The 27806-nt window shown below is 43.9% G+C and overlaps 1 protein-coding gene across 5 annotated transcripts in view; it reads left to right on the top strand.

Moving 5' to 3' along the window:
* HNF1B (HNF1 homeobox B) overlaps positions 1–25879 on the top strand; it is a 63384-nt gene extending 37505 nt beyond the window's left edge. For 4 of the 5 annotated variants that reach the window (XM_043531241.1, XM_037880773.2, XM_037880771.2 and 1 more), the window contains 5 exons: positions 7924–8087; positions 12680–12812; positions 13448–13639; positions 16363–16481; positions 23223–25879. In XM_043531241.1, coding sequence (XP_043387176.1) covers positions 7924–8087; positions 12680–12812; positions 13448–13639; positions 16363–16481; positions 23223–23243 — 629 coding nt within the window. In that variant the 3' untranslated portion in view covers positions 23244–25879. Of the gene's footprint in view, positions 1–7923; positions 8088–12679; positions 12813–13447; positions 13656–16362; positions 16482–23222 lie in introns of all 5 variants that reach the window. The other variant, XM_037880772.2, reaches the window with a different exon arrangement.
* Positions 25880–27806: the final 1927 nt, after the last annotated feature.

Genomic DNA, 27806 nt, shown 5'->3' with positions numbered 1-27806 from the left:
TTAATCCACCTACGTAAGTGAAAGTATCTGCCTGGCATTGGTGCTGTATAACTGATAGTAATGACCCCCATTGAGTGGAAGGGGAAATTCAAGGCAGAATAATTGAGTGGCTTAATGTCAGAGCCAAGAGAAGAACTGAGTTAGTCCCCTGCTTAGACCACCTGGCTGCACAATACGCTTTATTTCAGTGGTGTAGGACCCACCTAAAAGCTAAGGGTATGATTGTCCTTATCGCATACGCGTACTAGCTCTCAGCAAGCTAGTTTGAGTATAAATAGTGTAGCCATTCTGGGTAGTGGCAGCGGAGGCATGGCTGAGCTGTCCCAAGTACATACCCACCAGTTTCAGGTGGATTTTTACATGCTCAGGCAGGCTTCTGCTCCCCAGCCAGTGCTCCTGCAGCTATCCTGATGTTTATACTCATGCTCGCTCTCAGCGAGCTACCACAAGTATGTGTATATGTACGAGCAAGGGAATCACATCCTAACTCGTCGTGTAAACATGACCCTAGTGCAATGTTAGCAATTATTCGCTTCCTCACCATGTAGATACTTCCCACACAGCTAAAGCTGCTGTTTCTCTGAAATTGACCAAGCTGTACCATCTCTTTCTCCCTTGAACCTATCTAAAAAATTCCACTTAGCACGAATGTCAAGACTGCCATCTTTCTTACCACCCGTGGATGCAGTGTTGCCAACTCTCATTATTTTATCATGTCTTGCAATATTTGGTGTTTTTTCTTAAAGCCCCAACACCTGGAGTCATGTGATTATGTGAAAATCTCAGTTTTTTTGTTTTTTACTTAAAACAAAACTTCTTACTCTCACAGGGGCAGAAGAAAGCTTGAAAATATAAATTCTAAAGGCTCAAAAACCAGAAGACAAATAAAAAGAACCCCAAATGCATCATTTTAAAAGAATATAATGTTTAAGCCAATCACATTATTGGCTGGGGGGAGCAGGAAGGGGCTAACTCATGATTTTTGAGACCCAGGGTTGGAAATATTGTGATTTTTGTGTTTGTAACAGAATCAGTCCTTGTGGAAAAACCGTACTATATTTAATAGAGATTGAAACAACTGTCTAGGATTTAACAGAGTATAATATCCCTAGTGCAGAATTTTATAGTATTGCTAAAACCTCTAGAAAGACACTCATTCTCTATAAAATACTACCGGTTTTTAGAGTAATTTCAATAGAATCCTATTACATTTCTATAAAACATTATTGGTTTGTGCCATAATAAGTTAGATAGGGCTTTTCCATAAGGAACCAAATCGTATTTTTGCTTCCTACTAAAGAAAACAGGAGCTGTCTATCATTTATAGATTTTTTTTAAAAAAAATATCACTTTTCCCCCTTCTTGGTTTTATCTCCCCTCCCTTTGTTTAAATAATTTGTCAGATTTTCTGACCCAACAGCAGTTGGAACACACTTTGCATGAGGTTAGGAATACAGGACAAGAATGTGTGTGACAGTGATTTAGTTGAGTAATGTTTACCCTGTTCGTGGCTGGGACAGTCACTCAGACTGGCAAATGTCTATCTGCCAAAGAACATTCTTCCATTATCAGGGATGGGAGAGTTGCTGGGGAAAAACCAGGAGCCAAAGTCATCACAGGAGGATTCCTAACTGTTCAACATGTTTAACCAGCTGAATATCTAAAGAAAAAGATTGAGAGAGGCCTTTTCATGTTCATTCTGGACTTGTTTGTTGGGCAGTGTGTGAAGAATCATACAGATTCTCTCCAGAGGTGGTTGCATTTCGGTGGTGGGTGGGTGCACATGTGTCAGTTCGGTGCTTCCTCAGTGGGTGGTGATGGAACTAGATGACCTCTAGAGTTGACTTCCAACTCTACGTTTCTATGCTAATTTTTAAAGGAGGAAAAATGTCATGTCAGATCATTCTAATCCACCATCATTCATTTTTCTTTCACCACCATTGATTGATAGGGTTTTAAGGCCAGAAGGAACCATCAATGATCATTTAGTTCTTAAACTTTTACCCACTGATTTCTGCATCAAGCCCACCAACTTGTGGTTGAACTAACCCACATTATGACGCTTGGGCCTTTCTCCCCTTGGCTGAAATAATGACCAACGTGAAACTTCGCCCAAACTTTTTCAAATTTCTTGTGACATTTGTATAAGTTCCTTTGTCCTCCCCAACCACCCCATTTTCTTTCATTTTTGCTACCTCTGTACTGCTCGTTTCTGTCCAGAAGCAGGCGTATCAGAAGGCTCTCAAAGAAATCCACTAGGTTTCCAGGCTAGGTTTGTAGCCCCAGGCAGCTCAACTAGAGCAGAGCTCCACATAAGCCACCTGATGCATCTCCAACTTGAACATTTTAGTTGCCTTCCACGTGGACTGTAGGGAATCTTATTTTTCTCATTTATACGGGGCTGCCACTAAGTTGCCCTAAATGCTTAGGACAGTTGTGATTTACTTGGGTCCTTCTCACATGAAGAGCCTGATATTTTCACAGCTCCTTGTCACTTCAGTATCTGTGAAATTCAGGATTTGCGATGTTGTGTAGCCATCATACGATGCTGGGACATGTCATGGCAAAGCTGCAATCAGCTCTCCTACAATTCGTCCATAGCTCTCAATCACAGCCCTTGTGGTGTAGAAGGTCATTAAGAAAGGAAGGTAGGTAGGTAGGTAGGTTAGTGGGGGGACAGGATGGTAATGAGGCTTGCAGTAGAGCTGTACAAATAACTGATGTTTGTTTGTTTGTTTGTTTTTTGGTTGGCTGGCCATTCTGAAAAATTGAGGGCAAAATATTTAATGTTAACCAAACATGAATTTTTGTTGTTGTTGAAATTTTCAGTGAAACAAAACACTTTAAAAAAAAAAAAAAGAAAAGTTACAGAGCAAATGATACATTTTGTTCGACCAAAAAACAAAATGTTTCGTTTGTTTTTTTGAGCTTTTTAAAGCATTTTTAAAATGAAATTGAAGTGCATTACCAAACAAAAAGTCTTTTCAAATTGCAAAATCAAAATGGTTCATCTTGAAAATGTCGAAATAAAATGTTTCAATGTCTTGGGATTTGGGGGGGGGGGGGAAGTTATTATCAACGGAGACGATTTTGGTGAATTTGACATGAATTTGCAAAATATTGCAGCTGCCCTGAATCTGGATTTTATTTTATTTTATTTTATTTTATTGGTGGGGGGGAAAAATGTTTGGCTGAAAAATTTCACCTAGCTTTAACTTGGAGCCTTTCAAAGATGTTTGTAAAACCCTGTTGGATTCTCGGCAATGACAGACGCTACGTTGTCAATATTCGTCACATCTCAAAGCTTTGCGGTGGCCTGTGTGAGTGAGTTGGTGGTCTCACTCCAGTTTCTTACTGGACAGGACTCTGCATCTCCGCTGGGGCTAACTAGCATTCTTACTGGGGTCTCAGCATAGAGGTTAAGGATGGAATGGGCCGTGGAGACTGAACCCCTTTCAGACCCTTTCGAGGTGGTGTCCCTCTCCGTCAGGGCTGAGGCACAATGGCGAGGCAATTGCATCTCTGCTGCCCATGCTGTATCTGTTCTGTGAATAGACAGAGGCAATCAAGCTCCAGGGCTGCCAGTCCTGTACCTATCATAACCAGTCAGTTCAATCTCCCAAGAGAGTGTATTAAACCTGCTTGTTATATGTAGCGCTTGACTGTTTATAATAAATGGCTTTTATGCTGCATTTGCCAAGGTGGCCTCGTAAAAGCAGCTTTTGTTTCCAGTGGGTTTCCTCAGTTAATTATTTGTGATCAGCTGTAGATGCCTTCCAGTGACACACTACAGGTCCTATGGTTATCAATGCAGGGGATTTTTTAGCCAAATTAAATATATTTATACTGAAGCATTGTGCTAATTCCAGACTGGATCGTTGGTGCATGTAGACTTTGATGGGCTGAGATGTCCTCTTCCCTTTGGAGCTGTCATTCTTTTATTTCCCTGACACGATCTGTTACTCATAAGTGTCTCAAGACTGAGTCAGGAGGGGAAACGTGATTCATAAAGGCCTGAAAGGGAAGTCAGAACCAGACTGCACTTGGCTGCTAGGAACACTTTTTGATAGCTGAGAGAATCAGGAGCTGAAGGCCGGAGGAGGGGGAATAGTCATCTCATGGGACACAGATTCACTCACCTCACAGTCCAAACCAGTACATGACAGGAGCGTGCAGCTGTATCTATAGCTATAACTGTGGGTATGTCTATGCTGCAGTCATGGGACCTGACTTGTACCTGAGCTACTTTTAATGTTGCTAGCTTGGGTACTGGAGCAGTGAAGCCATAACCGCACAGGCTTAAGCATGGCCCGTCCAGAACCCTGGGGAATTACTCGCTGGCTAGCCATGCTGAAGCATGCGTTGCTGTGGCTTTGCTGCTCAGGGACCCAGGCTAGCTAGCTCAGGGATGTCAACTCAAGCTGCAGTCATGATCGCAGCGTAGACTTTTGGTTTTTACTGGTTTTCACCCAAATTTTAGACCATTTAAGTACATGAAAATACTGATTATGCTAAGAAAATCCAGGACGTAACATTAGGTAATGTGGTCATAATAAGTTAGTCAAAGCGTAAATGCAAGGCCGTCTGCTAAAGTAAAGCAATGTGGTGGGAGATACATACACATGCGTGCATGGTACATATGTGTACATACTGTTAATATATGTAAACTATACATTCAACTGCTTTGACTTTCAATACTCTTATTTTTCTCTTATTTGATGCTTTTTTCTGTCCTCCTGTTCCCCAGTATTAACCCTGATATTTACCAGGAAAACTGAAGTTAATTTTTGGCCCTGATTGTCCCCCATTTTTTAAATGTTGTCATAAACACTGACAAATTCCTGAGTACGTTACCTTGTTTGCAGTTGTAGCCTAGTTGAGGGGAGGGGTTCCTTTCCTGTTACAGTGGGGAGAGTGTCCATGTCATTAGAAACATCATCACAAGTAATTCTCTTTGGCACATTGGGTTGTCTCAGCAGAGAGGCCCAGATACCAGGGTGAAGGGTACGCTGCAATTGGCTCCCCAGTGGGTGGACCCTTGCACCCACGCAGACCCCATTGAAGCCAGTGGTGCTCTTGGATATTGCTGGGGTACATCTGCACAGATCTCACCTCAGGATCAGGGTCCAAGATAGCAAGGCCAAGAACTGAATTGACATGAAATGCCCTCTTGCCCTGAGAGATGGCCCAGCCACAAGGAGAGGGGCGGTCACAGGTGGAACAAGGTGGTGAATCTTGCTCGGCCAGTCTCCATTGTGCAGTTAAACAGAGGCCTTGAGTCACCAGGGCGCCAGTCTGGCATCTTGCACCAGGACTAAAATTAAAAACATTTCTAGTGACATAAGTACTGGGTTCAGGGGAATCTGCGAAGTGAGTGCTGGTGTTCTTCCTGTGTGAGTCCCCACGCCTGCTGTCAAGTCTGCAGTTAAATAACAGCAGCTGGGACTAGATCAGAGGTGACATCGTTTTTCCATGTGCTTTCCTGCAAGTCCTTGACTAGCTTTGGCCTTCTCCGCTGAGGTTGTCTTTACAACCCATTTTGGGACAGAACTTTGACTGACAGTAAAATAAACGCGGGGCCTTTGACTCCTGGATGCATGCCAGCCTGTCAGCACGCATTGTGTACTTTCTCTCTTGTTGGCTTTCTAGCTTTTACTGTTTCGGGGGGAGGTTGTAAACATCTGTGGAAAGGTGGCTCTTGCACAAAAGCTCTCCATCAAGGGTTTTACAGCCCTGAAACGCCTCTCAGCCCAGCAACGAATACATGTTGCATAAAGTGCAATTAGACAGGCTTAAACAGTGCTGTGCATATTCTGAGCACTCTCGTTCTGCCTGTCACTGGTCCAATGCAATAGATGGCGTGACTGCAGAGTAGTGGGTAACCTGTCTAAAAGAACAGGTGGTGTAAAAGCAAATCCAAATGCAACAAGGGCAACATATTTTAAACCAACGTGGTTTACAGTTGCCTTCTGCGTTTTGGTTGCTGGCTTTCTTGCATGCAAAATGCTGCATTTGCACATAGGAATCGCACTTGCATGCACAAATTGTGGGTGGCAAGACATCCAACTGTCTGATTTACACAAGTAAATAATCATGAAAACCAAATTGCAGGTGCAATTATTGAGACCTGGCTGAGGGCACCTTGGAAACTTTGCCCTAACCTGAATTCTGGAAGACAGGGGAGAAACATTCCCCAATTCTGGCTAGCAAAGCACCTAGCACTGGATTCCGTGCATCACCGATTTGCTTGGACTCTTTAACGTGTCATGAAATAACTCTTTGCTAGAAGGAAGAGCATTATGGATAACTGCATGTGAATGAGCAGCCCAAACACTCCTGCCTTTACTTCAGAATTCCTACATCCGTGCCATCAAAACGAGAGATTTAAAAGCAAATGCAAAGCAAATTAAATTGATTCAAACCAGGTCTGAGAAAGTAAGTGCGAAACAAATCAAAACCACTCTGAGACCCAGATTCTAAGTGATACAGAAGACACAACTGAGCAGAGCTAAGGCGCAAAAGATTTCAAGCCCCTTGCCCAATGTCTTGTTCTCACTGCTTTTGTTGTCAGTGATTAGAGAGATGAAGCAAACCCAAAACTTACCCCCAACTTTCCACCTGCCCAAACATTGTGGGTTCATATACAATTTTTCCCATCTCTTGTGGTGCATGGATAGGAGTTCTACTGTTCTCAATCAGCGTAGAAGATTAAAAACAGTCCCAAAGCAAATCCCTGGCTCTGAAGAGCTCTATCTCATGAGTTTTTGGAGTGTTAGGAATCGAGATCCCTCTTGAGCCCATCTCGTGTGTTCCTTGTAAGAAAACAACACCAGTAATGAGGCCTGGTGTTTTTGCAAGCACACATGTAAGACTAGTAACAAAGGCACAGAGCAACAAGATCATGAACTATCGTGGCTGCCTTGGTAACGGATGTACAGATGTCTCTGACTACGCGGTATCAGAAGAGTTTTATCCCTGGTGTCTTTTATTATTATTGTTATTATTTATTTTAAATAAAAGCCATGAAAAATGTCCTTTTTTCTCCCCAGAAATGTCACCATCTCATGCTGACTTGTTGTTTGCTGCCGTTTTAACCTGTCGTATATAATGAAAATGCTTTATGACTAGAGTTGCCAACCCTCCCGGATTGGCTGGGAGTCTCCCAGAATCGGAATCAATCGCCCGGTGGCTACTGAAACCAATCTGGGAGATTTTAATAGGTTGCTAAAAGTTTGGTCAGCAGTGCAGAGAGGCTAAGGCAGGCTCCCTACCTGCCCTGGCTCCGCATGGTTCCCAGAAGCGACCAGCATATCCCTCTGGCTCCTAGATGCAGGGATGTCCATGGAGGCTCTGCACGCTGCTCCCGCCCCGAGTGCCAACTCTGCAGCTCCCATTGGCTGGGAACCGCGGCCAATGAGAGCTGCAGGGGCGGTGCGTGCAGGCAGGGGCAGCATGCAGAGCCACCTGGCTGTCTCTGGGCCTAGGTGCTGACATGCTGGTCATTTCCGGGAGTCACCCGGGGTAAGCACCACCTGCTTGGAGACTGCACTCCTCGCCCCTCCTGCACCCCAACACCCTCCCTCAGCTCCTTCCTGCACTCAAACTCCCTCCCAGAGCCTGTACCCCACAGCCCTTGTGCATCTCAACCCCCTGCCCCAGGCTCAGCCTGGAGCCCCCCTCCCACACTCCAAACCCCTCAGCTCCAGCCCATCCCAGTGAAAGTGAGTGAGAGTGGGGGAGAGAGAGCGATGGAGGGAGGGGGGATGAAATGAGTGGGGGGGGGCCCAGAGAAGGGGCAGGGCCTCCAAGAAGGGGCGGGGCAAGGGTTTTTCGGTTTGTGCAATTAAACAGTTGGCAACCCTATTTATGACTGTCTGGCTGATGGGGGTTGTTAATACACTGCACTTGGCCTTGTTTTTGCAGGAGTCCGATACAGCCAGCAGGGGAACAATGAGGTCACTTCCTCTTCGACAATCAGTCACCATGGCAACAACGCCATGGTGACCACCAGCCAGTCCGTCCTACAGCAGGTTTCTCCAGCAGGGTTGGACCCGGGCCACAATTTACTCTCACCTGATGGTAAAATGGTGAGTACACCTGGCCTATTGTAGCTCCAAAGCTGATAAGATAAGAGGGCCCAGCAGGCAAAACAAACAAGACTTTTTTTTTTTCTTTTTTTTTTTTTTTTTAAAGTTTCACACAAGGCCCACGTTAAACAATGAAGCATTGTAGGGCTGGGGGGCGGGGTAAAAAAAATCCCAGCTGCCATGAGTCAAAGGCAGCGCTCGGACCAGAGCTTTCCCCGCCAGGTAGTGGTGAACGTTCTGAACCCAGCCAATAAACCTGACACAGGCCCGTTCTCATTTTATTGATTGAATGCCTTGTAAAGTAGCACAGAGGGTGGATCACTGTTTGTTTTTCACTGACGCTGACATTCGTGTTGATAAAATGCTCATTCATTTTTTTTTTTTTCCTTAAGCCCTCCAAAGTTCTAAGTTTCACCAGGGAAGCAGTTTCTTTACAAGCAAGCCCCTTCCCCTCTCTGACCCCAACACACACACACACGGACACACACACACACACACAGACGCATCCCGGGTAACACCTACACTCGTAACCTGCTGCTCGATGTGTGTTACTGGTCCTCCTCTGCACCTGGTTCACAGAGGATGAGAATCTGTTACCGCTCAAGCTGAGCGGAATAGTTTTGGCCAAAGCTTTTTCTTTTTCATTTTTTTCTTCATTTTTTTCCGGGGGGGGGGCAAAAAATACAGATTTGGTGACACCAAAACATTTTGCCAATTCATGTCGATTTCATGTCTAATTGTCTGAAAATCTTTAAAAAATTGAAATGTTTTTCCTTTTTTCAGTTTGAAAGGGCCTTTTTTATATCAGAATCATCTCTCTTTTTTTAAGACATTCAAAAACAGTTCGGAACGGTGGATAGCTAAACAAAATGTTTCAATTGACCCAAAATGAAAATGTTTTTCAACTTCAATTTCCCAAAAAATTTCAAAAAAACCTCTGGCTTTGGTCTGACCCAATTTATTTTTAACATTTTGAAAATGCCAAGCTCTAGTTACAGACCCAGTAAACAAGGCTCTGTAGTTCAAGCTGTAGCAGCTTATGCATTTAACTCTGAAGGTCCCCTTTCAACTCCCCAATGTGTTAATTAGATGGTGACCTGCAGTGTTGTCTTGGTCCCATGGTATTCGAGAGACAAGATGGGGGAGGTAATCTCTCTTATTGAACTAGCTTCTGTTGGTGAGAGAGACAAGATGGTGGCCCACACGCAGGCTTTTGAAATATAAATGAGTCCTGGTCATAATATAGATTAGGACAATGGGAACTGGCTTCAAGTACTTCCCTAATGAGGGCCTTGAAAAAAGATATGGGGCAATGGTAATAAATATCAGTGGGCCCAAACTACAGAATTTGAATCCAGATTCCTAACAACTTCCTACAGTGAAGCCTTTAAATCCAAACGTTAGGTTTGACTCTCACTGCAAAGAGAGATCTGGATTTTTCAAGTGACCCCATATGTTCAGATTTCACATGCCCCAAAAGTTTGGGAGATGGATTTCTAAGCAGATCACGAATAATAATAAAAAATAATCCAGAAGAATAGATGACACATCAGGCATTAAAAATCAATGGATAAAATGACTGTTAAGGCATTGTGAGCCTTTCCTTTTAAAACTCAGGAGAGTATTCTGAAGTAGTAGCCCAAACACCTTATTTATTTTATTGTATTGCAGTAGCAGCTAGGAATCCCAGTCACAGAGAGGAACTACGTGGTGATAGGCGCTGTACAAACAGAATAAAGACCGTCCCTGCCCCCAAAGAGTTTACAGTCTCCATATAAGACAAGAAACCACAGGCGCTGACTTTTTCCAGCGCTGGTGGGTGCTTGCCCCCCCCCTCCCCCCGGCCCTGCCCCATCCCCATTCCAACTCCTTCCCCAAAGTCCCCACCCCAACTCCGCCCCCTCCGTGCCCCTATTGGACCCCTCCCCAAATCCCAGCCCCACCTCCTCCCCGAGCATGCCGTGTTCACCCTCCTCTCCCCCTGCCCTCCCAACACTTGCTGCCGCGAAATGGCTGTTTTGCGGCGCAAGTGCTGGGAGCCAGGGGAGAAGCAGGACACAGCGGCGTGCTCAGGGGAGAAGGCGGAGGCAGAGCAGAGGCAGAGGTGAGCTGGGGTGGGGCAGGGAGCACCAATTTTTCCCCATGGTTGCTCCAGCCCCGGAGCACCCACAGAGTCAGCGCCTATGCAAGAGACCGCAGGTGCATAGACAGACAGACAGATGGAGGAAGCACAATTAGATGAGATTGGTCAGCATGATGATAGCCAGTGGTCTCTGCACTCTAGCTGCCTAACTGTTAACAAGGTTTCTATAGCCCATCACAGCCAAGGAGAGCTTTCTGGAAGGATTTGGAGGAGGACAATGAGGTCGTTTTGCAGATGTTTACAGGCAGCTCCTCCCAAGTGTGAGGGGCAGCATGGGAAAAAGCACGCCGGTGCTTGTTTGAAATTGAACAAGTTACAGTTGAAATGGAACCAATTTTAACCATCACACAAACATGCACAGCAGTAAAAGCTTTTACCCAGCTTGACGCAGTGCTCAACCAGCCCTTTTGAGTGTAGGGTGTACAGCACCATCAACAACATTTATGGTCCTCCATTCGTATGGAGCTGTTATCTAGTTTATGTCTGATCTCCTCCACAGAGCTAGCTAGTGCTTGCGAGTTATTTAACACAAATATGCTGTGGGCTGTCGTTTCCAGTGTGTAAACATGTTTCTCTAATATCTCATATCAAATTAACAGCAGCCAAGGAAGTCATTGCAGCTTAAAATAATGTTGTTGTTTGAGGCACATGCTATTGAACCTATAAGGAGTTTGGGCTTGTCATTGTTTTATGACAGTGGAAGGTTGTTTTAATGATGTGGTTTGAATACTTTCTTGGTGACGTGATCTCTAGCGGTTTCTTTTGGTTCAAGTTTTTGGTCCTAATCTCAAGTTTGAAATTAGCCCAAACTGCAAGAGACTTCCATGGTTTTGTGACTGATTGTTTGACTTGCACACCTGCTGTGGTGTAAGCTGGCCTTGAGGAACTTTCTGAAGAGGGAAAATATCGGATAAGAAAATCTGACTCATTCTCATGTTCTGAAATCCACCGATATATTTGTTTCAATTAAAGGTAGGCCCATCTCAAGCTCACATGTGCAAGATACACTTGTAAACTGAGGCCAAAAATTTCACACCGGGGACCCCGAAGTGTCTCCTAAATCCATACTGAGGTATCTAAATAAAAGTGGACTGATTTTTCAAAGGGATGAGCACTTGCGACTTCCATCAGCATCAGTGAAATTTGTGGATGTTCAGCACTTCTGATAATCAGACTGGTTTTGTTTAGGTATCTGAATCCTTGCCTGCATCAGGGACCCCAATTTCAGCCACTGGTGAAAACCCTCACCATTGTAGACAAGGAAAGCCACAATATGCACTGGGAAAGCTTATTGTGATGTCAAGCAGTTGGCCTTGTCTGCACCAAGGTTTGCAATAGTGCAGTTATAGTGATGGCTGTAAGTGGGACATATCTCCCCTCCAGACCAGGCCTAAACAACCTCATTTCAGGCACCCATGTATAAGCAGTTGGGTTGCTGTCCGAAACATCAAGACCTCGATTCAGCAAGACGTTCACATAAGCATGTGTCGTAACTTTGAGCACATGAGCAGTCCCCTTGAAGTCCATGAGACAAGTCACACACTTAAAGTTGGGCATTTACTTAAGTCCCTTGCTGAATTGGATCCTAAACCTAACCAGAGTCACTTAACTAGCATTCCTCTACCATATAGCCTGTTTCAGTATTGCCAGCTGCAGCAGTTCAAAAATCATGAGTCTGGCCCCCTAAAATGATGAAACTGGCTTAAAAATTCATGAAATTTTTAAAAATAATACATGTGGGGTCTGTTCTTTGCCTTCTGTATTTTTAACCTTTATTATTCAAATTTTTCACCCTTTCTTTGTAACCAGAGGGCTAGAAAGTTATTGGGTTTTTTGTGCTTTATTTTATTTTTTTTAATGAAACCTCTGACTCTCCCATAATCACATGACTCCAGGATCTGAGGCTTTAAGAATAAAACACTAAATACTAAGAAAATTGCAATGAACTCTCAAGAATTGGCGACATTGCTGTTTACTCAGAAAAGGCGTGGGCAAAAAGATGAGTTTTTGCAGTGTGACTTGAGGATCCAAAATTTAGGATCTGGTAGACTGATGGGAGCAGTGGAAGCAGGTTTCCTGAAATGCCTCTCTCTGTTGCTGTTGTGGTTTATTTAACTATTTGTGCTGCAGTAGCACCTAGGAGCCCCAGTCATGGATCAGGACCTCATCGTGCTAGGCACTGTACAAACATAGAACAAAAAGAGAGTTCCTGTCCCAGAGAGCTTCCAACTGATGTAAACTGTGGAGTCCCCCCAGCTGACTGGGTCACTTTCCATGAGATGATTTTGCTTGTCTTTTCTGTGAAACGGCCTCATGATGCATGAAGGGAGTCATTTCTGTATGGCTGGCCCTAGCCAAAGTCACTTTTGTTTGTCTAGGAGCTGTTTGGTCACCCAGCTCCTGTCCATTGCACCTCTGACGTCTGTTGTCCCTTTTGGTTTCTTGACAGATCTCTGTTTCGGGAGGTGGGCTGCCCCCTGTAAGTACCCTGACCAATATCCACAGCTTGCCCCATCACAACCCACAACAGTCCCAGAACCTCATCATGACACCGCTCTCTGGCGTCATGGCAATCGCGCAAAGTAAGTGCCTCACCACTCTCTAGTTTCAGTACACTCCTGTTGATGGGGCTTTTATCCCCTTGGCTGGTATGTTTAGAAGCAGTATGTGAGTAACTTCCGTTCTGCAGCTCTGAATTCCCTCTCCTCTGTAGTTCCAGTTGGGTATAGTAATGTTCTTCGCTCCCAGCACTAGTGCACTTTGTGGTCTTGCCACATGCTATGGTGTTTCGCCACCAAGTTCAGAGGGGAAGGGAAGCAGTGGCTCTGTGTCATGAGTGAAATCCTGGCCCTGCTGAAGTCAATGGGAGTTTTGCCATTAAATTCAATGGGTCCAGGATTTCACCCAGTGTGTTCAAGACCTGATCTGACCAGCTGCTCTAGGCATAAACTATGAGGAACTCCATTGAAAGCTGTGAAAACAGATGTATTTGAGAGGGGGATAAAACCCTTTCATTTTCTTTTACTAGGGTTTACTGCGCACCCTGCTGTACAGCAGAGAGAAGCAGACAATATACAGCACAACCCTTGTGGGTATCTCCAATGTATGAAGATAACATTCATCTCGATTTTTATTCCACTGCAGCAGCTGTCTCTGTTTCTGATTCCACCTGCACTGAAATCTTGACACGTTGTTTCGTTCTCTTCTGTTCTCATAGGTCTAAATACTTCCCAGGCGCAGAGCGTCCCTGTTATCAACAGTGTTGCCGGAAGTCTGGCAGCTTTACAACCCGTCCAGTTTTCCCAGCAGCTACACAGTCCTCATCAACAGCCACTCATGCAGCAGTCGCCCAGCCATATGACACAGCAGCCTTTTATGGCCACAGTGACGCAGCTGCAGAATTCACACAGTAAGGATCTTGTCAGGTATTTGTTGAGGCCTGAAGGGAAGGATTTAGCTGCATTATAATTGCCAATTGTCATAAATACATTTTGAATTAACTTTGCTTTCTCCCCTCCCTGCCTTCTCCACCCCTCCAGTTCGTTGGTTCGAACTCATGACCGGGGTCGTCTTCTCCTGCAGGTGTTAGGACATTCCCTTTCCAAAGTAGATTGATTCAGGGGGGAATCTCAGACTCTCCAGCCCTAAAACAGTCAGATAAAAAGGCTGCACTATGGAAGAATTTTTAATCCCAGAGAGCATCAGGGGAATGAAAACTCCAGAACTTCACCTTTCAGGACTATGTGAGAACCCAAAGAGGAAATTACTCAGTTTTCATCAGAGGGAACCAACACAGGGCAATTAATGCTGCCCACTCCCCATTGTTACACCCCTCCCATCTCACCCTTCCATAGTACATGTATTTGCTCCTCTTTTAGAATACAGAGTGCACCTTCCCTCTGCATAAACTTATTCCTCATCCCCAGTCTGCAAATCCAGGAGCCAAATTCTGCTCTCGATCACGGGCATAAATTCAGAATAATGTCAGTGGAGTTATTCTGGATTTACACCAGAGCAGAATTTGGTTGAGGATCTTCTGTTTGTGTCCCCATAGCGCCTGTGCTTGCCTATAGTGTGCTATCCAAGGAAATTTTGAGTTCTTCTCTAACTGCAATTGATAGGACCACCCTTTTAAGGTACACTCAACATGATTATTGGAGTTAGGGGGCCAGGCAGGTGTTGAAAAATAAACAGGTTTAGCTCTGTGGACATTTGGGCAGGCGACAGATGATAACTTTTTCCATATGGCTGTATTTATTGGCATGGGCTTTCAAAGAGAGTCAGTAAAAATCCATAAGATTTAGGTGCCTAACTCCCTTAGTCTCCTTGACAATCCCAACCATTTCCTTTTACTTCTTATGGTCTTTGCACTTCGGGAAGGAAGTTAGAACATAGGTATGTGGGGGAGGATGAACTACCTGTATGTTCTTCAAATGATGCCTTTGTTTTTATGTCTGTTGATGTTTTTTTAGTTGAGTTTTTCTCATATTATAGTTCTATGAACAACAATTTTCAGATTGTGTCCAATACATTTACACTCTCATGATCATTTAAAAAAAACAACAACTTTATGACCTACATTAGAGTAAGAAATCTTTTGTGTCCAGGGTTTCCTTCCCCAAATTACTGGGGAATCATGTTCTGCAAGATGCTTAAATGTACAATGCAGTTGAGATGCCTAATTGCATAATATAAGTGAATTGCAATTTTACTATTCTCCAAGACCCCAGTCTAATTGTAAACTAGTGTATGCTCCCGTTATGTTTATTGCATTTTCAGGTGTAGTTTACCTGTAGCATGTTTTCAGGCTTAAGAACAAATCTTTTAAAACATCCTTGCCTAGGTGATAAAAAGTCAGTAAGCAGGCTGGCCTGGTCCTTGTGACTAACAAGGTGTTTTGCCAAATGGAATACATGGCCTTTATTCCTGGCTTTTAGTTTTTCCAGGCAGCCAGGGGCCTCATTTAACTAAAGAATAAGCCTTTGGCCAACTGAGGAGTAGCAGAGACTGTGAGGGGAAGACTCTTCCAATTCTTCTTGGCCAGCCGGTTGGTGAATATAACATAGGTCCTCGAACTGAGGTTTGACAGCAGCAGCAGATGGAGTATCTTGCGAAACACTAAAGCTGGTCAGAAAAGGAGGTGGGGTGTATGTATGTTTTCCACAGAAAATTTGGATTTTCTGCAAAATATTTTGTCCAAAAACTAAAATAGTTAGATTGTGAAATACCACTGTGGTGCCTCATGGGAGTTGTAGTTCAGGAACCTCAGGCATCCACTCCTCTCTCCACTAGGGTCCCTGGTTAGACTACATCTCCCAAGATGCATCATTGTCTCATCTTGATGAGAGGAGGTAGTACCTCATGGCAGTTATATGGTAGTAGTGCACCATGGGAGGTGAAGTTTGTCTGGGGAGACCACCCATAGAGAAGAATTAAAGCATGAGGAACCTGAACTACAATTCCCATGAGGCACTGCAGCAGCATTTCATAACTGAAATATTTCAGTTTTGGGGAATTCCATTATTTGATAAAAAATCCAAAATTTCTTCAGAAAGCAGACTTTTTTTGCAAAAAAACCAATTTTCTATCGAACGGTTTTTGACAAGCCCTTCAAAACAACCAACCAGAGTTAAGAATTATTTTTACCTTTTTCCTGTCTGAGGAGAACAGGATGGGAAGTTGCTTCACGCTTTTCAGCTGGACAAAGAGCTTGCTTCTTAATGATCATGAGGCATTCCAATTCCCGGTCAGCCTGGTAAACAAAACTCCCACTGACTTCATCTAGGATATTTTCCTGCACTGCCTCCAGTGCTCTTGTCCAGCACTCCTGCTCATTGTCTTGCTTGTACATTTGGTTCTCCAGCAGAATGGCCTCCCAGAAAGTGGTTTGAGGGTCTACAGCTGTTGAATCAAACCAGGCCATTTTAATCTTTAATCTCTCCGCATGCTGCTGCAGAGAAATCAGGTGGATTCTCCAGACCTCTAAGGAGGATGCAGAGCACTCCTCCTTATTTGTTTTTACAAAAAAAACCCCCACAAATGTGTTGAAAACCTTTTGGCTTGACTGCTTTGCATCTGCATGAAGACTGTAGACATTTATATGATTGCTGTCTGTCCTCTTCATTTTCATAGTGTATGCACACAAGCAGGAGCCTCCCCAGTATTCCCACACTTCCCGGTTTCCATCAGCCATGGTGGTCACAGATACCAGCAGCATCAGTACATTAACCAATATGTCTTCCAATAAACAGGTAATGGCGCATACTGGGAAAGTGGGATAGGATTCTCTCAGTGTGAACGGTTCCGGGTGTACTTCCCTGGTACGCCTGCTACTGCTAATGGGAGTTTAAGCCAATACATTTGGTGGTGAATAGACCCCAGTGTCTGCTTCTCAGTTCCACTGTTCTAAGAGTGATATTCAGGGACCACATCAGAATTCACAAAAGCTGATCCAAAGGCCTGTGTGTTGCTGTTTGTGGATAGTGTTGGATATTCAGCCCTAAATACCAGGATGACCGGCGCATAATATAAACCACAGCAGCTGAATGTTTTGCGTGGAAATTAATGGGTGGTCTCAGGATTGTTCATAGTGCACAAGTGTCCATGTTGGTAACTGGCATTCTTAATGGCAGACTCAAAGGATAGGGCCCAGCGTGAATGGGCTGTGGAGAGTGAGCTATTCACCTACCTCTATATGTGATCCCAGAGCAGAGTTAAGGCACGTTGGCAGATCTGTTTAGGGGAAAGCTTGTCCTCGCATGGCTTGGGCTGTGCCTATTCAGTGTATATATGGAGGACTTCACTACAGTCTCCAGAGTTCTCAGCCCAACACCTGTCACCCATTGTGAATCCAGTTCATTTTCTTCTTAAAACCTGGCCCCAAAAATGACTAGCATGAAGATGTAACACCAAGCTGTATTGATTTATTATGACTCATTTTAAAAAGCATAAGGTAGGTGTCAAGGTTCCTTCCCCACTCTGAACTCTAGGGTACAGATGTGGGGATCTGCATGAAAGACCCCCTAAGCTTATTCTTACCAGCTTAGGTTAAAAACTTCCTCAAGGTACAAACTTTGCCTTGTCCTTGAATCCTATGCTTCCACCACCAAGCGTGTTAAACAAAGAACAGGGAAAGAGCCCACTTGGAGACGTCTTCCCCCCTCAAAATATCCCCTCAAGCCCTACACCCCCTTTCCTGGGGAAGGCTTGATAAAAATCCTCACCAATTTGCATAGGTGAACACAGACCCAAACCCTTGGATCTTAAGAACAATGAAAAAGCAATCAGGATCTTAAAAGAAGAATTTTAATTAAAGAAAAAGTAAAAGAATCACCTCTGTAAAATCAGGATGGTAAATACCTTACAGGGTAATCAGATTGAAAACATAGAGAATCCCTCTAGGCAAAACCTTAAGTTACAAAAAGACCCAAAAACAGGAATATACATTCCATTCAGCACAGCTATTTTACCAGCCATTAAACAAAAGGAAATCTAATGCATTTCTAGTTAGATTGCTTACTAACTTTTTACAGGAGTTCTGAAGAGCATTCCTGATCTGTTCCCAGCAAAAGCATCACACAGACGGACAGACCCTTTGTTCCCGCCCCCCCAGCTTTGAAAGTATCTTGTCTCCTCATTGGTCATTTTGGTCAGGTGCCAGCAAGGTTATCCTAGCTTCTTAACCCTTTACAGGTGAAAGGGTTTTGCCTCTGGCCAGGACGGATTTTATAGCACTGTGGACAGAAAGGTGGTTACCCTTCCCTTTATATTTATGACAGTAGGTGAGGGTAATACCTTTTTATTGGACCAACTTCTGGTGGTGAAAGAGCTACACAGAGTTCTTCTTCAGGTCTGGGAAAGATACTCAGAGTGTCACAGCTAAATATAAGATGGAACAGATTGTTTAGCATAAGTAGTTAACACACAGATTCTAAGACCATGTAAGATGAAGTGGCCCATTAACACCCCTGTAGTCATAGGATAAAGAGGGAGATTAGTGGGTTACAGATTGTTGTAATAAATCATAAATCCTGTGTTTTTATGAAGACCATGATTTTTAGTGTCTAGCAAAGTTATGAATTCAAGCTCCCAGGCTTGTCTTTTGAAGGTGGTATGCAGAGCCTTTGATAAGTGCAGCAAAGTCAATGGACAAGTTCATCTCTGGCATAACTCCATCAAAGTCAATTTAACTTCCTTGAATCAAAATGATTTTTTGCTGTTTTGTTGTCATTCAAGGCTTACTGAAAATGACAATGAATGATTATATTGAGAGACCAGCTCTAAACTGTAAGCGAGACAAGGTAGTGTAACTGTCAGAGTCACTGGAGTTACACTAAATGTACATGAGTGGAAATGAGATCAGAATCTGGAGCCAGATCCTCAGCTTGTGTGTATCAGCATTGAAATTATTGGGCCAAATCCCCAGCTGCTAAAAACTGTCACAGCTCCACTGAAGTCAATAGAGCTATGCTGATTTATACCAGCTGTGAATCTGGTCCCTAGTCCCCAAACCTTTATTGGAATCACACCAGATTTACATCAGTGAAGTTGAATCAGGCCCTACCTCTTTAGTGTCCAGATCAGACAATAGCCCCTTTCAAAAAAAAAAAAAAAAAAGTGCTCTGGGGACTGTGGGAAATATGTGGCCCTTATTGATTACTAGATAAATAGGAGACAACCTTGAACTTGTATTCAGATAAACTTCTTTTTGCTAAGCTCTGACGGTGGGAAGAAAATAATCTTTGCAACAAATGCACAGCAAATAATGTTTGGAATTGCTGCCCAGGTTCATCTTCACTGATGCCCTTAAAGTTTCCCTGCAAGGATGGCAGAGGGAAGGCTCTGCCACTATTAAAAATGAGAAGAAACAGGGTTGTGTAAGACCGAGTACAATGACCCAGACGCACAGCTGGTGTAAATTGATGCAACTCCATTGGAGTCAGTGGGCCAGATCCCCAGTGGGTGTGATGTGGCGGCATTCCTTTGAAGTCAAGGGAGATACACTTATGCCAGCTGACGATCTGGCCCCGGGTGTGGGACCCGCCACAGAACCTTTCTCTCACAAAATGGAAGGTGAAAGTGTAATTCCAAATCCCGCTGCCCCTGCGACTCCTGTCAGGTTTCCCACTCTTTGTAGTGTGCAGGGAAAACATTTATCTGTGCCCACAAATCTCAATCAGTCGGGCAATCAGGCGCATCAGCACTCCTAGGGAATACCATTTCCTTTGAAAGGCTTTATCAATCCATCTGGTGTGCGCTCAGCCCTAACTTCTCTCTTGATTAATTATCCTGGCTTACCCCTAGTTGACTTTGATGCTTGCCTGTTGAAACAAGCCCTCTGAATACAGGAAATGTTCTTTTAATCAAAATAGCGCACGATGCTACCCGCTAGGCCTGTCATGGAGCCTAATGACGGCTTATGCCCTTCGTTGGAGAGAATGATCAGCTACCTTGAAGCATGGCTGGCCAAGATAATCAAGCCACTCTTTTCCCCTCCCTCCCCCCCACTATTTTACTTGAATTTTTTTAATGTACTCTTGTTTTATCCCATGCAAACAAGCGCTGAGCATAATAAGCAAATACCATGTTACTCAACCATAGCACCTGATCATGCAAATTGTACTGAGCATAGAATGAAATTTCTCCATGGGCACAGGCCTGGCACCAGGCAAGTGAACCACTTAAGACCCATTTTAAGTCCACAAGAGTAGGGCTAGAGTGGGAGTTGAGTGATGCAAGGGTCTGTGCATTGGAATAAATTTCACCCTCAGCAGTCCCAAAGCTCATTAGTAAGTTTCCGGGCCCAAGAATGCATAGATGGGCCTGCTTTTCTATAATCCATTCTGCAAGCACTGTTTGACCTTTAGGGGCAAAGGCAAGAAATAATTTTCATCTTAAATATCATTGAATTTTTTTTTTCATTGCAACCTACTGCTTTTAGCAAGAGGTGAGCAGAATTCTGAAGAGAAGACATTAAGGGACTATTTAAAACCCAGGGAAGTCAGTGGGAGCCTTTCCCTAGATGGGGGCTTTGGATCAGGCCCTAGGACATCAGCTGATCATTTGACTGATTTATGCTCTATTTTGAGACAACAAAAAAAGAGTCAGAAGGCTTTGTTTAATAAAAAGGTTTTTGTTTCCTGATCTCATACATGTCATTTCACAGGGATCCTTTGACCCCCATCCTCAAACTGGTTGCTAACTAGAGTTTTGCTCTGAGTGTTCAGAAGGACATGAGTGCTGATGTTGAAAGCATAATGCTAGTGGTTCCAATGGTAAAGTTCTGTGCCAAGCCATGTGCAGGTAGACACACTCACCTTAAATGCACAAGGCCCAGGGCTAAAATAGCTTCGTATCCAGCCACAGCTGAATGCATAAGACAGCATGGCCACTTACTCATTGCACATATACAGCGATGGGCATTAAAATCAGACCCTTCATCTCCAAGACGTACATCTCCTTGGGTTGAGGCCTGTTGCTAGAACAGTCAGTAGGAGGAACCTTACGCACTTGAGCAGATTGACCATCCCAGCTAATAGTGGAGAGTGCCACATACAAGCGGTGGCTTAAATAGGTCAAAGTAGGAGGAGGACCCTACCATTTTCTTGGAAGCTACTGTTGTGTTGGTGGTGTGTGGTGAAGAAGGGCATTATAATATCTTATCAGGATGGGCTGCTGCAGGAGGAAGAGAATGGGTGCAAAAGAAGAAATGTATCTGGAAGGAGTTCAGTGTGTGTGTGGAGGAGGGCGAGAAGAGGGTGTGCCTCAGATGGTGTCCACTCCCATTCCTAAATAGGTAAATGCCACTGTTTAGACTTGGTCAGGATGGGAAATCTGTATTGATTGACAGACCAATAAAAATGGGGGGCCAGGGTGCTCCTTCCTCAGGAAAGTCTGAAATGCCCAATGCAAATTCCTGTATGTATAAGATTTTGAGACATTTCGAAGGAGAGATTTCATGCGAAGCCTATCCGTGATTCATCTTCCCTCTCCTAGCCTTTCACAGGATCCTTCCAGCAGAGCAAAAGTGGATGGGGCTTATCTATGTAGCTTGGTAGTAGGCTTTGCTCTCTGACCTATACTGTGGCTCTCCCGCTCCTGCCCTATAGGCCAGTCGCAGTGCTCTATCCCCATCCTGCTGGGAAGCAGGAAGAGGAGCACAGCCGGTGTCTCTGGCTCAACAGTGAAGAATGCTGCCTTAAGTGGTTAAGCCGCCCCTTTGGGCTGGGCTCACCAGCACCACACTGCTGATCACCACACTGCTGATCTCTTATCAGATGGTTGTTTAGACTTGGAAGGGGTAAATAACTCCCAGTTCCTTTGACAACACTTAAGGCTGAGCCACCATTTTATTGCATTAGCAAACATCAGATAGTTGTGAGGCCCATCCCTAATGACATGTCATAGAGGCCTCCTGGTGGCTCCTTATCTCCCAGTTATGATGTTTGTTGTTGTTCACTGAATCTACAAGGTCACCCCAGGCTTTCTCGTTCTCCACCTAAAATCTGAAAATTGAAGAACCGAGTAGGCGAGATGAGAGAGGGTGGAGAGTGAAGGATCATGGAACCTACAGGTGGGAAATAATTGACCAATGAGGGACACCAAGGGCTCATCTCTGTCCCTCCTGCCCTTGTTCAAGTGGTTCGCAGTGTATGCTCTCACCCCTCTCCCTCCTTTGGAGCCTCTGTTGAAATGCCACATGCACCTTGTCAGGAGTGGGGCTGGGGAGGTGAGGCAGGAAGAGAGAGGATGAACCGAGCAGACGAGAAAAGAAATGCAGAGGGGCATGTTGTACACTGTGTCTTCTCTCTAGTCAGTGCTGGTGAGACTGGAGTCCTCCGTGTAGCCATCACACAGCAGAAGCAGCTGCAAGGCAAGCATCTCCTATGCTCCCCAGTAGTCAATATGCCTCAACTCTCATCTGGAGGGGCCACCTCTAGGTGCAAGAAGTGAGTCCCACTACCCATTTTCTGCTGAGAGTCCTAGCAAGGCAGCACCAGTTGCGTGGATGATGTGAAGTGGACACCTGCCTAGTAGGCACGGAGGCCCAGCAAGCTAGGAGCCTAAATACTTGTGTGGATCTGGGATTGAGATCCTCAACTCATTTTACATAGGTCACGAAAAAGCCATCAGAGAGTCATAACTCCTGGCCTGTATGTAACATGAGCTGCCCCCCCCCCCCCCCCCCCCCCCCCCCCCAAGCAACTTTTAACTCGTATGACTGCATTTACTCAGCAGATCTCCATACGCTTGGCTGATCTTGGCAGCATTGAAAAGGCGAATGAACAGATCTCGGAACAATTTCTCCCATAGGCTGGGCACACACAGGCCCTTTTTTTGCAACATCTGGCGTGAAAACTATTTTTCCACTGTGTTCCCCATTGCAACTCTTGAGACCTTGGGCATGATCCAACACCCATTGACTTCAGTGGGAGTTGGATTAGGCCCCGATGAGTGTCCTTAACTACCAAGTCAGCTGACAGGATTGGACCCAGTGTACTGGTTGCATAAAAATCTTCTAAGAGCTATCGGCCCAATCTGCAACCTTGGAGTATTTCCCTTTGAATTCATTGGGGCTAATGGGAATTAGTATAAACAGGACTGATCTCGATGATCCAGAGCCTTTAGGGGACTAACTCTCATTCATTCCAAGGGGAGTTAGGTCCCTGAATACTTTTGAGGATCTTAGCACAATAAACAGACCTACTGGGATGTGTAGAATACTAGCAGAAATCCGTGGCGCTGAGGCTGCTTGGCACATTGGAGCCCTGGTTCAGGACAGAATATTCTGCTCCTATAATATTATGGAAGGAAAGGCAGCATACGAATTACTGTCTGTATCACTCTGAACGTTTTATGAACACCTGAATGGTCCTGGAAGCTCAATCCCGAGTGCCATAAAATCATCCAGGTCCCATGACTCCACCTCTGCACATTGCAACATTTTTTTCTGTACGCTCTCTAACTCATGCATCCTGCTTGTTCCCTCCCAGTGTCCCCTGCAAGCCTGGTGATGTTCCACACCTCACTTATTCTGCACCTAGCAACAGGAACTTATTTTCCACAACATCACGCCGGTAACCAACGAAGTCCGAGGGGTGTTGCCATAGCGAAGCTCAGCCAGCTTGTCTAGTGCCATAGCGAGAAGCCCATTAACCTGAAAAAGACTGGCACTTCAAGACTAATTGCCACCCTTCTGTGACTTGACAGGACCGAAGTGCCTACGCCCAGAGACTGTGCTTTTCCATTTCCTTCATGCAGTATTTCCAAGAGATGTCTTGAGGATTTTAAGTATTTGCCTTTGAGAGGGCAATTGGCTCTCATGAGAAAATAAGAACAAAATGTACTGATGACTGACAGAAGAGGAAGACGAAGATCAAAACTATTTAAGTTATATTCCTTCACCAAATGGACTGATGAGACTTGGAGCAGTTATGTGGAGTTTGGAAGAAGGAATCGCATGTGCTGTTGAACTGAGCCAATTAAACTGTAAATATAGATAAACTTCTCTCCGATCCTTCCATCTCCACCTATACATAGAGAGTTATATTAAAGAAGTAAATGTCCAATGGATGTAAACTACTGTAATTAAGTGCAATTTCCCCACCTGTATATATTGCCAACATTTTTCTTATTTCTCTTTTTGTAAAGGTCAGAACTGAAGGTTTTTCTTTATTTTTCTTTCTTTAAATGAACAAAATCGTGAGGAAACACCTGGGCCTAGTAAATTGTGAGGACAGACATAAGCTCATCCTTTGTACAGCTGTTACTAAAGGCTGACAAATCGTGGTTTGGTCAATAGTCCAGGCAAATATGAACCCAAATTTAGTGAACGACCAGGAATGAAATACATAACCCAGCCTCTGGCTACCCAGCAACCATGAAATGCACCATCTATCTGGTGGCTACTGCCAATATGCAGAGCTCAAAAATTTCTGATATTCCCTGACATGTAGGCATTTTGAGTGAGAATGTTTAGGGGCAAGGGAAGAGGGAATTAAAACATGTGGACTGCTTTGGGAGTTTTCAGCTTACAGGTGTGGGCAGTTTTCAAATGAGCCTGTAGCATTTGCTGCTATGTACCTGAATGGGCTGGTAACAACACTTTTTAGTGAGAACTTTCTACACCTCTGAAGGGGTTTGGAGAAATCCTCATCTTCTTTGGAGCTGGGGGGAAGAGTGAGAAGTGAAATTCCAATATCACCTCCGGAAGTGGGAAGGGGTTTGTTGCCTAATATCACCTGGTCTCCTGCCCAATAAAATCTATTAATATAAGCCAATTATCTTACATTCAAGCCTTGTTAACTTTCCTTTTACAATTAACAAGCCAAGGCCATAGTTCTGATGCCACTTCCTAGCCTGTTGCTGGCTTTCCCTCCTCTGCAATTGGATACAATATCTCTAGTGCCAGGAGTGGGAGTGTTTCATGCTGACAGCCAGATACCCGTTGCCACAAAGAGCCTCATTGTCATACCATGACTCAGACTGAGTAGTGTCTTCCTCAACAAGTAATGCCTTTGAATTCAGTAGGACTACGCATAGTGTGAGGTACTACTTAGTCCAATATGGATAAAGGTATCACAATCTGGCCCTAAACCAGAAATGTACATGCTGGAAAATGACCATAAAGGGGCTGTGATGGCTTTGAGTGCATATCTCCATTGCCACCCATTGATGCACTGGCACATCTGCTGTATTGGGCTGTTCTTTACTTGTTGGCTGTAGAGGTATTTGAGAAAGTTATTTCCTGGAAGAGGGGAGAATTATTAAGCTAAAGGCCCATTTGGGAGGGGTGTGTAGCTAACAAATTTTTTATCTCTTCCCATTCCAAATTCATTTCAACAGAAGACTGGAGTCTAATCCTGCTTCCTTTGAAATCCATAATAAAACTTTCCTTAACATCGGAGGGACCAGAATTAAGGCCTTTGGCAAGGAGACCAAGTGATCAACGAGTAGCCAGCAGGGGAGCGCACAAATAACAAATTCCTCTGGGTCCTCCTCACTCCAAGTTTGGAGATACTGGAACTTTTCTCCATCCTGCTAACCGCTCTAGAATGTAAATCAGACAGCTAGCATCTCCCCAGCTTGTAGCTACTTTAGGAAAAAAGGGATACTGGGCCAGACCCTCAGCTGATTGTAAATCAGCATACTTCTATTGAAGTCAATGGAGTGACACTGATTTACACTAGCTAAGGATCTGGTGTAAAATTTTCAAAAGTGCCTAAATCCCATTTTCAAAGGGACTTAGGGACCTGCATCTTGTTTACTTGCAATGAGACGTAGGTTCCTAAATGCCTAAGTCACTTGAAAATTGGACACGCTCCTAAACCATTTAGACACTTCTGAAAAGTTTTTTACCAGGTGCCTTAATTCCAAACTCCATGAGCAATTAAAAAGGGTAAACCTCATTAGAGTCTTCCTGTGAACAGAATGATCAATACTAAATATAAAAGAAGCAGATTCTCTTCTTGGGGCAGGGACCATCTTTTACTTTTGTGTTTGTACAATGCCTAGCACAATGGGGTCCCAATCCTCATTGGGATTAGTAAGAATTACTGGATGACAAGTAATAATTCATTATGAACTGGAAAGCCATCTTTGGAATGAAATTTATTTTGATGTATACTATAATTAAATACCATTTCTTCTGGCTCGCTGTCGGTGTGTGATGTATATCTGAGGCACAGGTAATATTGCATTAATATCCTCATCCCTTCATTGACAAAAACAAGATGAATTTAAATGTTTGCAAAGTAATTCTAGGGTAGACCTGTCATAAGCACAAGGTGAGTGCTTGTAACTGCCATACTGCAGATGTTGATTCAACAGGCTGTGTGGAAAGCAGAATGAGTTTTCTCATCAAAGAATAAAGCTAAATGTTTCCCTCGCTCTTGAAACATTGATCTTGATTTCCATTTGGCCAGATTTAATAAATCAAATATTTCATATTACTATCACAGATTTAATCTGAAAAAGAAATGGGCTCCAGAAATAACATTTTATTCTGGATTGCCAACAGCCCAAAGTTTGGGGGTGTTTATATCTGGGATTTGGATTCACTCCATTATAAAGACAGGGGCCATTTACAAAGTCCAGTTCAGAATTCAAAATTAGAGCACCTTTGTCTGAAATTTTGGGGCTATATCTCTAGTGGATTGAACCTGGAGCTGGAAGTCAGGGAACTAAAGTTCTAATACCAGCTATGGCACTAACTGTGTTGACATTATTCTGCCAAGCCTTGAACCTCAACCATCAACCGACTGTGACACGTAACTATAACCATTAAGTAAGTCACTTAGGATGTAACATTCAAAAGGGTGGGCAAAGAGCTCCCATCAGGATAATCTCTCTGTGACTCATTTACCCCATCTATAAAATGGGGGTAAAGGATGCTTACCTTTGTAAAATTCTTTGAGGACTTTGATTGCAAAGTGCTAGACAGGTGCAGAGTATTGCTGGTTTATTAAATCCTGCTCTTTGTCAAATGAACAACTACAAGACTATTGAAGCACAAAAAGGAGGAGCTTCAGGCCCAGATCCTCAAAGGTGTATTAAAGGCTCCTAATTTCCTAATTCTGGGCCTAACCAACTTTGCGGATCTGGGCTTCAGTGTTTTGGGTTAATCTGCATCGGTATCTTAGTTTGGGCACTTATCTGAAATTTGTCTGTCTGAACCTGTTTGTTCAAGAATATCCAGCTTAGAATCTTGGGGCAATGGCTTTCTTGGGAGATTTCGGGTGTCCCTTGGTTCTCGCTGGAGCAGAAACACCGCTATAAGGAGAACTTTTCTTGTGAAGTGTCTGTATTTCTGCATCCTCTCCAGCCAGTAGTTGGAAGCATAAAGCTGAAAGCAATTAACAAGCATCAAAACTATAAGAGTCTAAATGACAATGATCAAATAGTTCTTTAATTAATAAAGCTTTTGGGAAAAGATTCAGCTCAGTTTAAGTGCAGCTGTTTGCAGTTCCCTGGGGACCAATCCCTCTCCCTTCAGCTGAACTGAATTCGACAATGAATTTTCGACAGTTTCATGCTATGTACTGAAAAGAAAAGGAGTACTTGTGGCACCTTAGAGACTAACAAATTTATTTGAGCATAAGCTTTTGTGAGCTACAGCTCACTTCATCGGATGCATCCGATGAAGTGAGCTGTAGCTCACGAAAGCTTATGCTCAAATAAATTTGTTAGTCTCTAAGGTGCATCCGATGAAGTGAGCTGTAGCTCACGAAAGCTTATGCTCAAATAAATCGGTTAGTCTCTAAGGTGCCACAAGTACTCCTTTTCTTTTTGCGAATACAGACTAACACGACTGCTACTCTGAAACATGCTATGTACTGCTGATGAAACAGTCTGAACTTTACTCTTAAATATTAGCAATTTCACAATGCATTGGGCTTAGCTGCAGCTAATTTCATACAACTCACAAAAGACCACGTTCAGATCCTGTTATTAATGCTGACTAGTATCTTACTCCATGAGTGTCCCCACTGAAGTTTATAGGCCAGATCCCGGGGGCTGGGGTGTAAATCAACATGGTTCCACTGAAGTCAATGGAATTATGCCAGTTTATACCATTT

The sequence above is a fragment of the Chelonia mydas genome, chromosome 17 (genome assembly GCF_015237465.2).
Source record: "Chelonia mydas isolate rCheMyd1 chromosome 17, rCheMyd1.pri.v2, whole genome shotgun sequence".
Lineage (NCBI taxonomy): Eukaryota > Metazoa > Chordata > Testudines > Cheloniidae > Chelonia > Chelonia mydas.
The sequence above is the reverse complement of the archived record's forward strand: the minus strand, read 5'-3'. Positions and strand labels throughout refer to the sequence as shown.